General features: G+C 47.4%; 1 protein-coding gene across 1 annotated transcript; it reads left to right on the top strand.

The window, feature by feature from the left end:
* The first annotated feature begins 954 nt into the window (after positions 1-954).
* Positions 955-11522, top strand: GLG1 (golgi glycoprotein 1). Its single transcript, XM_075194286.1, has 26 exons — positions 955-1041; positions 1978-2064; positions 2156-2371; positions 2548-2751; positions 3094-3165; positions 3291-3474; positions 3627-3841; positions 3931-4052; positions 4237-4338; positions 4610-4763; positions 5000-5137; positions 5218-5304; positions 5434-5496; positions 5580-5693; positions 5846-5934; positions 6431-6548; positions 6704-6796; positions 6881-7018; positions 7095-7218; positions 7310-7452; positions 7654-7755; positions 7945-8052; positions 8407-8527; positions 8801-8907; positions 9131-9294; positions 11110-11522. The coding sequence occupies exons 3-26, from the start codon at positions 2264-2266 to the stop codon at positions 11129-11131; spliced, it is 2892 nt and encodes a 963-aa protein (XP_075050387.1). The 5' UTR covers positions 955-1041; positions 1978-2064; positions 2156-2263; the 3' UTR covers positions 11132-11522.
* The last annotated feature ends 629 nt before the right edge of the window (positions 11523-12151 follow it).

Below are 12151 nucleotides of genomic sequence, written 5' to 3'. Positions count from 1 at the left end.
AGACCAGTAATGGGCGCTGTTTAAGTATCTTGCACCTGTGCATTGCCGGGCGGAGCCCCTGACAGTGGCACTTGGCCAATGAGCTGACACGAGTAACGGCAGCTGCGTGCCTGCTTTATTGCAGCAGAGGGTGGGTAGGTGGGTACACCCTGTGATCAGGCATATGCAGAATAAATCTATGTACACAAGGCTGTTCCTGTTGCACTGACTGGTGTCCAACACCCCATGTCCTGCCCTCTATTAATGATAAATCTATTATTAGAACTTCTGTTAAATAAACAATAAATCCTCACCATTTTGTTAGCAAATTAACTGATCATTATGCACAGTGGGAGGAAATGGGGAAACATGCAAACTACACACAGATAGGACCGACCCAGTGGTGAAGATTATTATACAGTATAATTGCCGACAGCACCAGGCTTCAAGACTTATAACTGGGCAGTTATCAGCCATGAGGATTACCATGTTCTTGCTCTAGATTTGCAGCCTAGAACTTGTCTTGGTATAATGCAGAGTGCCCATTGCTCATTACCTATGGCTCCTCTGATATTCCCCAGTATGTACCCTCTCTGCACCAGTACTCTCCCAGGACACCAGTGTATGACAGTCATAGTGACTACATTACCAAGGCTTTGCATATTCCGTATACAATGGTGAATTGTAAACTGAAACCTGGAATTCACAATTTGATACATTCTAAGAAATGTTTCCAATCCCTGCTGCCTCTACCATCTGCATAAATGCTCCCATGGCCTAGTAATGCTGGAGGCAGACATTTTGTAGCCTGATGTAATGCAGTATTTCTATTCCTCGATGATGTCACTAGAGAATGGCTGCCTCCATGTGTGCCGGTAAATAGGCCGCTGGTGGGGGGAATGTTATTGAATTAGTAAAATATAGTTTTATATAATTATCTACATATTCCAGGTGAGAATTGTGGAATCACAAAAAGTAATAAATCGTAGTCTGCAAATATGAACTGATGGTATTTTATTTTCTTTTCAGGCGGACAATGAAATTTCCTCAGACTGTAACCATGTAAGTATCTATCTCTATTGTTACTCTCCCCTATATACCCATTATAGAGCATGCTGGCTGGCACCACGCAGTGCCGGTCGTGCTCTGGCGCTTCTATATAATAGTATATAAAATACTGCCGGTCTCTCCTGGTGGCATTTCCTCCTCATGCCAGTAACTTTATATATAAATGAACTTGGTATAATAATGTGAACTCTATTAGGAAGAAATGCTTTCCATTTCTCCAAACCTGTGTGTTACACAACCCCATCAGTCCTTGTGTAATGTCATTTTATGTGGAGGGGGACGCAGGTCCCAGCAAGACAACCGGCTGTCTGGTATAATGTGCAGCAATGATCCCTTCCAGAATCCACTTCTCATTCATGTTTCCTGCTAGAGGTTTGATTCCCTTCCACCTGTCTATTTTCTCCGGTTACAGTAGATATCTGGTCACGTCCCCATGGGGTTTAATTGCCCCACTCTGCTGGGTGTGCACCATCAGACTGGAAAAGCATAATGAGGAGGGTATTTACAACAATGTCACCACTCACAGTATACTGTACCTGCAGTAGGGGTGGTTTAGATATGCCCGCAGCTTGCTTTATTTCTGAAGTTCGCTTTAGCCCCATTGTAGTACCAATGCTATAATACGTTGTACTCCCCACACTTCCTGGTGTTGGGTGGGGAAAGGTGGGTTGCAGGGCTGTCCTGTTTCCTCTGAGCACTGGTCAGCAGAGTATTAATGTACATTGCTACATTCTGTGGAGGCAGCATGTTGTGGGCTCATTCACTGCAGCAAGTTATTAGGAAGCTGAGACATCGGGCCCTGTGCCTCGTACCTCGGTAATGTAGCTAGATCCTGGTGTACTTACTACCTCCATTGTGTGTAGGTGACCAGTCTACTGTACACATCGTACATTAAGTCTCTGGTTATAATGTTATTTACCTGTTCTACAGCTTCTCTGGAACTTCAAACTCAACCTGACAAAGGATATAAAGTTTGAGTCTGTGGCGAAGGAGATCTGCAAGTCTACCCTGTCCCTGGTGAGTGCTCCACGTTTATATCCTCCCTGTGTATTCAGGAGCTCGCCGTAATCGTGGACAGTACGTAAAAATCTTCTTGTGTTGTCCGCAGCTGAAGGAATGTGCAGAAGAGACTCCTGGGAAGGGTTATGTGGTATCTTGTCTGGTCGATCACCGTGGCAATATCACCGAATACCAATGTCACCAGTACATCACCAAGATGACGGCAATAATCTACAGCGATTACCGGCTGATCTGTGGATTTATGGAGGACTGCAAGGCTGAGATCAACAGTCTGAAATGCGGCAGTATCCGGCCTGGAGAAAAGGTTAGAGCCGTAGTATTGTTGTAATAGCTACTCTACGCTAGGCAGAGTGTAAGCTCTTTGGATAGGCTGGGTTCACCCGTATTATCACTGTAGTACATATAGCCTCACTCACAGGGAGCGAGCATTGCATTTATTTCTGCTAGATGTACTGACGCGGAATTGTTCTGTCTGCACAGGACCCTCACTCTCAGGGGGAGGTGGTCTCCTGCCTGGAGAAAGGCATTGTAAAGGAAGCGGAGGAGGCCGACTCCCCCACACAGTTTACTGATAAGTGCAAACAGGCCATAATGCGCGTGGCCGAACTCTCGTCCGATGACTTCCACCTGGACAGACACCTCTACTTCGCCTGCCGAGATGACCGCGAGCGGTTCTGTGAAGCTGTAAGTACACGCCGTAAGCATGGCGGACCCTGGGGTGTGGAGTGCGGTGACGGCAGCTTATGCAATATATATATTGTAGATATGTGCCTTTTTTTTTTTTTTTTTTTTTTTTTTTTTTTTAAGATAATGCATGTAATGTTACCTATATATCTTAATATCGCTGCTATTAAACTGCTGTGGTTATTGGGCAGATGAGCTAGACCAGTGTGACAGGTCTCCAAGCTCAGTACTTGACCATATCATCATCGTGCTGCTTCTGTCACTCACCTGGTTTTATCTGTAGGATGTGATGTCGTTGAGGTGTATTTAGGAGACTAACAGTCTCTTGTGTTCTTGGACCAGGTCCAGGCCGGAGAAGGGAGAGTCTACAAGTGTCTGTTCAACCACAAGTTCGAGGAATCCATGAGTGAGCGGGTGAGTTACATGGAAGCTGTGCCTGGCATTGACTGTACAATCCATACAGAAATACTACACTGTAAATATATGATTCATGTTACCGCTGGAGAGGTTCTGGTCTTACTCTGCCGTCCTGTCTGCAGTGCCGTGACGCGCTCACTACACGTCAGAAACTGATTGCTCAGGACTACAAGGTCAGTTATTCATTGGCGAAGTCCTGCAAGGCTGACCTGAAGAAGTACCGCTGTAATGTGGAGAATCACCCTCGCTCCAGAGAGGCGCGGCTGTCCTATCTGCTCCTGTGTCTGGAGTCTGCGGTACACCGAGGTGTGTGACCTTTGTATGAGCAGGGTGGTTGTGATAATTTGCGTATTAATGAACCTTGCTTGTACATTATCTTTAATTGCTCTATCTCTACTATATTATCTTAGAGGTTGTGGTTAGTCACTAACCATCCTGGTTCCTGCTGTTTTCTACAGGCCGCCAGGTGAGCAGTGAGTGTCAGGGAGAGATGCTGGACTACAGGCGCATGCTAATGGAGGACTTCTCTCTGAGTCCAGAGATTATCCTGAGCTGCCGGGGGGAGATAGAGCATCACTGCTCGGGGCTGCACCGGAAGGGTCGCACTCTGCATTGTCTTATGAAGGTGGTGCGCGGGGAGAAGGGGAACGTGGCGGAGAAGTGTCAGCAGGCGGTGAGCGGTGGATTCCATGAATGTGATAATTTTGTATTTCCAGCCTCCTTCAATGGTATGTGTTATTACACCGTTCTCTCCTCCTACAGTTACAGACATTGGTGCAGGAGACGGACCCTGCGGCTGACTACCGCATAGACAGGGCCCTCAATGAAGCCTGTGAATCTGTCATCCAGACCGCCTGCAAACACATCCGCTCCGGGGATCCTATGTGAGTACTGAGCAGTAACCAGGTTCTCCTCACTGTACCCTAGATTCTGGGCACCTCGTAGTGTTGGAACAAAGCCGTAACGAGGGATTGCACCATTCACGCATTACATGTGGGAACTGTCCACTGTGTAGCACAGCAAGGAGTATATGGCTGCCCCCGATACTGACCTCCCCCTCTCTCGCAGGATCCTGTCCTGTCTCATGGAGCACTTATATACAGAGAAGATGGTGGAGGAGTGTGAGCACCGCCTGCTGGAACTGCAGTACTTCATCTCTCGGGACTGGAAGTACGTGTCACAACTGTTAATATCTATATTTTGTGTGAAATTCAGTAACTTGATAGTAAATCACCTGGCCGGCTCCGAGTGGTGCTGCGCTGCCATTACTGACGTAATGAACTGGAGGCTTTACATCATCTCTTCCACACTAATTAGATGTCTGGGTGGGCGTTATCACTCCCTTGTAAACCTGCACTGGTTATCTGTTATCAGCCCCCCCCCCCCCTCGGCCAGTGCTCAGAGGGGGGCTGACTCTTACACGGATCATGTATCTTTCTAGACTGGATCCTGTCCTGTACCGGAAATGTCAGGGTGATGCTTCCCGGCTGTGTTATGCACATGGCTGGAACGAGACCAGTGAGACCATGCCGGCTGGAGCCATTTTCTCCTGTCTGTACAGACATGCTTACCGCACGGAGGAGCAGGGCCGGCGGGTGAGTGTGTATATCTTAGTAATTATACAGGGTGGAAGTTAAGCACAAGTTAATTATATGAAAATATACAGTTACTACATAGTACTTGGTATAAGATTGGTATATCGCTCAGTTGCTTCAGGGGTGCCAGTAGATGCCTAAATCTCAGAACATAAGACCTCAGAGTACCAGATACGTCCAGCACGTACTTACAGCGTCGTCTTCATCTCTGTTAATGTCCTGTTCTGTCCTTGCAGCTTTCTCGAGAGTGTCGTGCTGAAGTGCAGCGCATTCTCCATCAGAGGGCGCTAGATGTTAAGCTGGATCCTGCCATGCAGGCAAAGTGTATGACCGAGTTGGGGAAATGGTGCAACGAGAAGACTGAGACCGGACAGGCAAGTAAATCTGCCCTCCATTTCCACATCCCAGTAATCCCTGCTGGTTTCCAGATTAGTGACAGAGCTTCTCCCCTCAGGAGCTGGAGTGTCTGCAGGATCATCTGGAAGAACTGGTGGTTGAATGCAGGGAGATTGTGGGTAACTTGACGGAACTGGAGTCAGAGGTAAGTGGTCAGTCTGCTTGTGGAACAGCGCCACCTTTAGTCCTTACGCGGGAATAGCATTATTGATTTTACATATGATTCTTTGAGATGTTGTCTATTAATGCTGAATATTCACCTTCTCCCCTCCAGGACATTCAGATAGAAGCCCTTCTGATGAGAGCGTGTGAGCCCATGATCCAAGGATATTGTCACGTATGTGTGTTTTATGTGGTCTTGGGGTTACCGGGGCTGATACAGACGCTTTCATTTATCCTCCTCTTCCTGCGCTGTTTCAGGAGGTGGCTGATAACCAGATAGACTCCGGAGATCTGATGGAGTGTTTAATCCAGAACAAGCACCAAAAGGAGATGAATGAGAAGTGCGCAGTGGGCGTCACCCACTTCCAGCTGGTAATGTACCTAATCATTATTCCTTTCATCCCTGATGGCGATCAGGGCTGAGCATAAAACACGTCACCTGTCCTCGGCCACCATCTTTATACTCCTTCTCCTTACACATCTGCTGGTTGCTTCCTCTCCAACCTTCCGTTTTTGTCTCTTAGGTCCAAATGAAAGATTTTCGATTCTCCTACAAGTTCAAGATGGCCTGTAAAGAGGACGTCCTGAAACTGTGCCCCAACATCAAGCAGAAGTGAGTGCTGTTGTAGGTTGGTGTAATACACTCGGGTATGAGAGGGCGCAGTTATTAGATTAGGTTGGTCACCTATACCCAGCATGCATCTGGCTCAGCAAAAGAAATTACATTTTGCAAAGAACAGGACACTCCGAATGCCATTCACTCTGATTCATGTTCCAGAGGCCGTAACACATACTATGATTGGACTAATGTGACCAGATACTTATATTTCTGCACAGGTGTCCTACGGTTATAGGTGAGGTGTCACTGACCAAAGCTGCCCATTAGTGGTAACAGGCTGTCCCACCATCCAAGACCTCTCTATAAGGACCTTGGTCAGTCTTCGAAGTAAATCCATAGTTAGAGGTTTTATCCAGCGATATCCCAAGCAGGCAGATCCTAGGGTTCATCTGAGTACATCTATTCTCACCTCACCCTCTATATACGGGAGTTGTACTCCTGCCGTCAGGTTCCTTATTGTCTCTTGAGCGTTTCCTGTCTTGCGTTGCAGGGTGGATGTTGTCATCTGTCTTAGCACCACTGTCCGCAACGACACACTGCAGGATCAGAAGGAGCAGAGAGTGTCGCTAAAGTGTCGCAAACAGCTCCGGGTGGAGGAACTGGAAATGGTGAGAGCCTCATTTACACGTGTGCCTTGTCCCAGGTGGCCCCTACGTATGGGTGGAAGCTGTAGGATTCTATAGTGGCAGGGCTCCTGGCTCAGCATAGCTCACAGTGACCCCTGGTGGTCAAGTTGCTAAACAGTCTCTGGTGTTTGTTTCAGTCGGAGGATATCCGCTTGGAACCAAAGCTGTACGACGCCTGCAAGAACGATATAACGACCCACTGTCCTGATGTACCCTTCGGAAACGCCCAGGTGAGACTGCCATCTGCTGGCCACAAGGGCTACTAAAACTGAGCTGTTAATTGCATCAGTGGCTGATCTTCCTTTGTTGCTTAGATCATTGAGTGTCTGAAAGAGAAGAAGAAGCAGCTGAGCTCCTCCTGCCACCAGAAGGTGTTCAAACTCCAGGAGACTGAGATGATGGATCCAGAACTTGACTACACTCTCATGAGGGTCTGCAAACAGATGATCAAGGTGAGGAATGGCTCTTGGTAAATCCGGCACTGGGCCAGAGGAACCTTCCTGTAACCTTTCCCATCTTCTTCCTCAGAGATTCTGCAGCGACACGGACCCCAAAAACATCCTGCAGTGTCTAAAGCAGAACAAGAACACAGAGACCATGGACCCGAAATGTAAACAGATGATCACCAAGCGCCAAATAACCCAGAACACAGGTCTGTGTTACCCTGTTGTGACCACACGTACACCCAGCTCTGTTCACCGTCCCTGCCGAGACTCATACTTGTCTGCTCCCTCTTCTGACAGATTACCGGTTGAATCCTGTACTCCGAAAGTCCTGCAAAGCCGATATTCCCAAATTCTGCCAGTCCATTTTAAATGATGCCAAAGATGACAAGGAACTGGAGGGAAAAGTAATTTCCTGTCTGAAGCTGAAATACGCAGAACAGGTGTGTGGGCGAAGGTGCGGGGTGGTGGCACGTGGCATCCGGTCACAAGACGGAGCCGCGAATCGTAGAGCAGAAGTGTTCTCTACAGCCCTTAGTTTAATATTGCAGCTTCTGCTCCCAGTCCCACAAGGCTGATTAGATAGGTTGTGTATCTGCATTGTCTTATTAGCGTATAATGACAGATTATTCCCTGTCGCCCAGCGCCTGTCTCCAGACTGCGAGGACCAGATTCGTGTAATAATTCAGGAAACTGCTCTGGATTACCGGCTTGATCCCCAACTGCAGATACAGTGCACTGAGGAGGTACAGTCTGGGGTGGTATCTTTGTGTTGCATTTGAAAGGTTTATACGTGGACTTTAGGTTCTGTGAAGATTATCTTTGTGTTGGGGGCACCGATGGTGTTGAATTTGTTGGGGGCACGGTATTGGGGGGAAGTGTGTTGTGCTGCCCAGTGATGAACCTTGTTCATACGACCAATGACCCTTTTATAGATTAACTCTCTGTGCGGGGAAGAGGCGGCTGCCCAGGAGCCCACCGGCCAGGTAGAGGAGTGTTTGAAGATGAACCTGCTTAAGATCAAGTCTACTGGTTGCAAAAAGGTGAGTGATCACCTGTCCTTCAGCAATTCCTGAAAGGTGACGTTACTCTGTAGCATAATAAGGTCAGACTCCCACATTAATCGTTTGTCAGCGGTACGGTTCACATCTATCAACCACTAACTCCTGGAAAACACCTACAAATAAGATGAACGCTTTGAGCCCATTCCAACTATCTTTTAATTTTTATAAAGACAGACAGGGCAAAGTATTTCTCCTGCTTTAATGAGCAGTATTAGTGCACGAGAAGAGTGTTAAATACATTACTAAAGCGCTTTAGTCTTTTTCCTAGCGCCTGTGTGAACGAGCCTGAAGTCTCCATCCTCCTAAATACTGTTTCCTGTTCTTCTCTGACAGGAAGTTCTGAACATGCTGAAAGAGAGTAAAGCGGATATTTTTGTGGATCCCGTCCTGCACACGGCCTGCGCCCTGGACATAAAACACCACTGTGCCGCCATTCCTCCGGGCAAGGGACGCCGTAAGTGACCGCTCCAGATACTAGTGTATAGATGTACGTCATGGGGCTGAAGTAGGTTTCTGAGTTTCCCATTTATCATTTCTTTACTTGTCTGCAAAAATATATTTTTACCATAAAAGCTTTTAACTTGGTTGAGAATTTTATCTAGATAATAGCAATCTTTCATTCTGTGGGATAATGGAGCTTTGTACTGTCCATAGATCATGTAACAGCCCTTTTATATAGACCCTGTAAATGCAGTTGCTGGTGTAACCCTGCGCCGTTCCCTTGCAGAGATGTCTTGTCTAATAGAAGCCTTACAAGATAAGATGGTGCGGCTGCAGCCGGAGTGCAAGAAGAGACTGCAGGACCGCCTGGATATGTGGAGTTACGCTGCCAAGGTAACAGGCTCTGTATAGAGTCACATTCTTGCGCTTTAATCACGTAACCTCCGTCCGTGTGGGAGGGGGGTGTCTAAGGGGTGACGTCTCTCTTTACTGTGCTGTCCTCTTTCTAAACTATTTTCTTCTAGTATTCTCCTGTGTCCACATAGAACGCTGATAATAACACCCACTGCCTACGGTTCTGGCAGCAAATAACTGATATAAATGTTTTTCCTTCCAGGTGGCCCCAGCCGATGGCTTCTCTGATTTGGCAGCTCAAGTGCTGACCTCTCCATCCAAGAACTACATCCTGTCTGTCATCATGGTTGGGGTCTGCGTCTTGTTCTTCGGGGGTCTTCTGTGTGGACGCATCACCAAGAGGGTGACACGAGAGATGAAGGACAGGTAGAGCAGAGGACCCCTCCTATACCCCTCAGCAAGAGCTTTGAGAAGCAGGGGGGGTTCTGGGGAGGGAGGGCAGGTCCATGTGTACAGCTCTCCCATGCAGCCCAATCCCATCTTCCTCCTCCTACCCCCACTCCTTCCAGTGCTGTGGAACCTGGAGGGGTCTGAAGGCAACTGCGGTGACTCCTCCCCCAAAATCCCCCCATTCTACACATCCCACCTCCCCTGCTTCATCCGTCATTCTGCCCAATCCTGGTTCTGTAACCAGAGACTGCAGGCCTTATGTTTCCGCACAGCTCCCTTCTCTCCTAGTGCTGTTACTTTACGTGGATCTTTCTTTTCTTGTTTTGGGTGGGGGGGAGGGAGAGAGGGAACTGGGATTGTTTTAACAATATGCCTCCTGGAGTTGGAAGCTGTGCCTCAGCCACTTTGCATAACCTACCCTGAGATGTGGAAGGATTTGGAGATTGAGTTTGGAGGTCGCCTGGCTCTCGTCCTGACAAATCGCTGCGCTCCTGTCCAGCAGTGCGCAGCCGACACGGAAGCTTCTGAACGGAGTCCTTAATGGTGCGACCCAACCTCTTATCGGTCCCACAGAAAGTATTTTCCACCCTGGAGAATGCGGCCCTTTGGCTGGCCGTCTTCCACGCTGTGAAAGGAAAGCAAAAACCAGAACCATAGTTTCTACCAAAACCATAACTTTGCTTTTTAACATGAGATGGGTTGTGCCCTTAACGCTGTACACCTTGCTTTGTCTTAAAATGAATTGTTTTATCCTGCGCTCACATCCATTGTGAAATGTCTGTTATTTATCTATTTGCATTACGTTGTGGTGCAGCAGTCTGATTGGTTTAGCTTTGCTGTACAGAGACTGACAAGTAACTGAATCGTCCAACTGTCTGTCTAGCTGTTAGCCGCCCAGGCATCTAAGGGGTTACGCTCTCGGACTGACCACACCTACACCCCTTTATGACTGAGTAAGGCAGGATGGTCATTGGCCAGAAGAAATGGTTGACGCTAGTTAACTCCATTTTGCACTACTGTACTGAGCTCCGGATTCTCGCTACTGGACACCGAACAAAGAAGTGTCTTACAGTGTTTGTGTCCTCCGTCGACCCCCCCCCCCCCCCTCCCCCCTCCTCTTCGGTGTCAGTATCTGGGCGTTCACCGTTATACGATGTACAGTTCTGCACCCAACACTGATCCGGTATACAATGTGAATGTCCGCAGTGACCCCCAGCCCCTCGGTTGTGCCTCTGGTACGGGTCTGTTGCTGCGCAGTGGGAACATAGTCCTCCTACAACAACATGCAGAGCGGTATTTAACCCCTTGTCTTCCAGTATAGTCATTGGCTCCTCTGCATTTCTCTCACTTTTCTGTACCGTCTGGAGCTGATTTCCAGATATCGTGGAACGTTCCATAAATGTCCAATATTGCGCTCAGCGTTGCAGACCGGCATCTAGAAGGGGCCTATTGTCTGCGTCCAGCTAGAAGTTCCCAGGAAGTGGCTTACCTGCCTGTTACTGATGGTTAATTCTGCTGGTGTTGCCCATCTCTAGCAGGCTGCGGTGATTGGCTGTAAGCACCCTGGTCTATTTTAATCACGTGTGCTTTAATTGTGTAAGGTCTCTGCCAGCGTCCTCTTAGCCCAGTGCATTGTGGGACTTCCATTGTCAGTCCTGGTACACGTAATGTGCAATCGGTTATCTGCTTCTGTGTCCTGGGCCAGGATAGTTACGCTGTCACTTGTTTCATTTCCGATTACTCCAGAAACGGTTGTTTTTAAACCCTTCACAAAATGTGTTCTCTTTTCAGCTACAAGAAATTGTACCGATAATGACATCACTGCACTCAAGACTACAAACATTTCCCTACGCCATCCCCTATACTCTACAGCCAGGACTGCAGTCTCAGACCCTAACCCCTTACCTACTACACTGGCTTTATCTCCTTCAGTCCTGTACAGCCGATTCAGTCGTGCAATACACACTGGAGAAAAGCCGCACGCACACAGGGAATCCAATCGTCACATTCATGCATTACCAGTACATTATTTGATTTTTTTTATTTTCATTTTGTAAATTGTTTTCCTTCTGTGTATAGATCAAGTCATTCTGTTCATGCTGTGTCATAATGAAATGTTACCGATGTTAAAGGCATAATGTGCATTTTTTTTTTCTGTACAGAAAATTGGGAAGATTTAATAAAAAACAAAAATGCTACCTACACCCGTGCTATAATCTCTATCTGCTGTTACACTTTGTGGAGTCCTGAAATATGCTAATTAAAGTCCATCATTATGTCATTTGGCCAATTACAGGGGTGACAATTTGTCTGGACACCGGTTATGCAGAAAGGCGGCAAAATAAATGCAGCTATTCTGTGATAGACAACAGTCACTAGGACCAGCTCCTGCTGTCACTGAGAGGAGCCCTGCTCAGTGAGGTGAGGGATGTCATACTGATTAGTGAGGGCCTTCTACAAGCACTGAGACACAATAATGGTATTGAGGAGAGTAGTACAGAGACAACACAGGGGAGCGTGACTTAGGTGCAGAATATACCCAGACACTGAACCTTGTCCAGCCACTTGGAGGAGCTCTGCTTCACTGAGCCCTGCCAGTTGATGAGAAGTACAGCTAAAAAGGGAGAGGAGTGTTACACTCCTTATCATTAAGCACCTCTTAGAAATACTGTTACTCTTAATATATCTTAAATGAAGGATGTACAATTAAGTTCCTCCTACAGGCACTGTGTGGAGCACCGCTCTACCAGAGAAGGTCAGAATGTCATACAGAGACCTGATACTTTACTGCACTCACTGTCAGGAGCATTGCTCTACAAGATGTGAGATGACA

This window comes from Mixophyes fleayi, unplaced genomic scaffold (genome assembly GCF_038048845.1).
Source record: "Mixophyes fleayi isolate aMixFle1 unplaced genomic scaffold, aMixFle1.hap1 Scaffold_2755, whole genome shotgun sequence".
NCBI classification, from domain to species: Eukaryota; Metazoa; Chordata; class Amphibia; order Anura; family Limnodynastidae; genus Mixophyes; species Mixophyes fleayi.
The sequence above is the reverse complement of the archived record's forward strand: the minus strand, read 5'-3'. Positions and strand labels throughout refer to the sequence as shown.

Excerpts from the sequence above, each read along its gene's own strand:
- GLG1 (XM_075194286.1), top strand. The coding sequence starts at position 2,264 with ATGACGGCAATAATCTACAGCGATTACCGGCTGATCTGTGGATTTATG. Across the intron at positions 2,372-2,547 it reads GTATCCGGCCTGGAGAAAAG|GACCCTCACTCTCAGGGGGA; the intron begins GTTAGAGCCGTA and ends CTGTCTGCACAG. Across the intron at positions 3,166-3,290 it reads AGGAATCCATGAGTGAGCGG|TGCCGTGACGCGCTCACTAC; the intron begins GTGAGTTACATG and ends TCCTGTCTGCAG.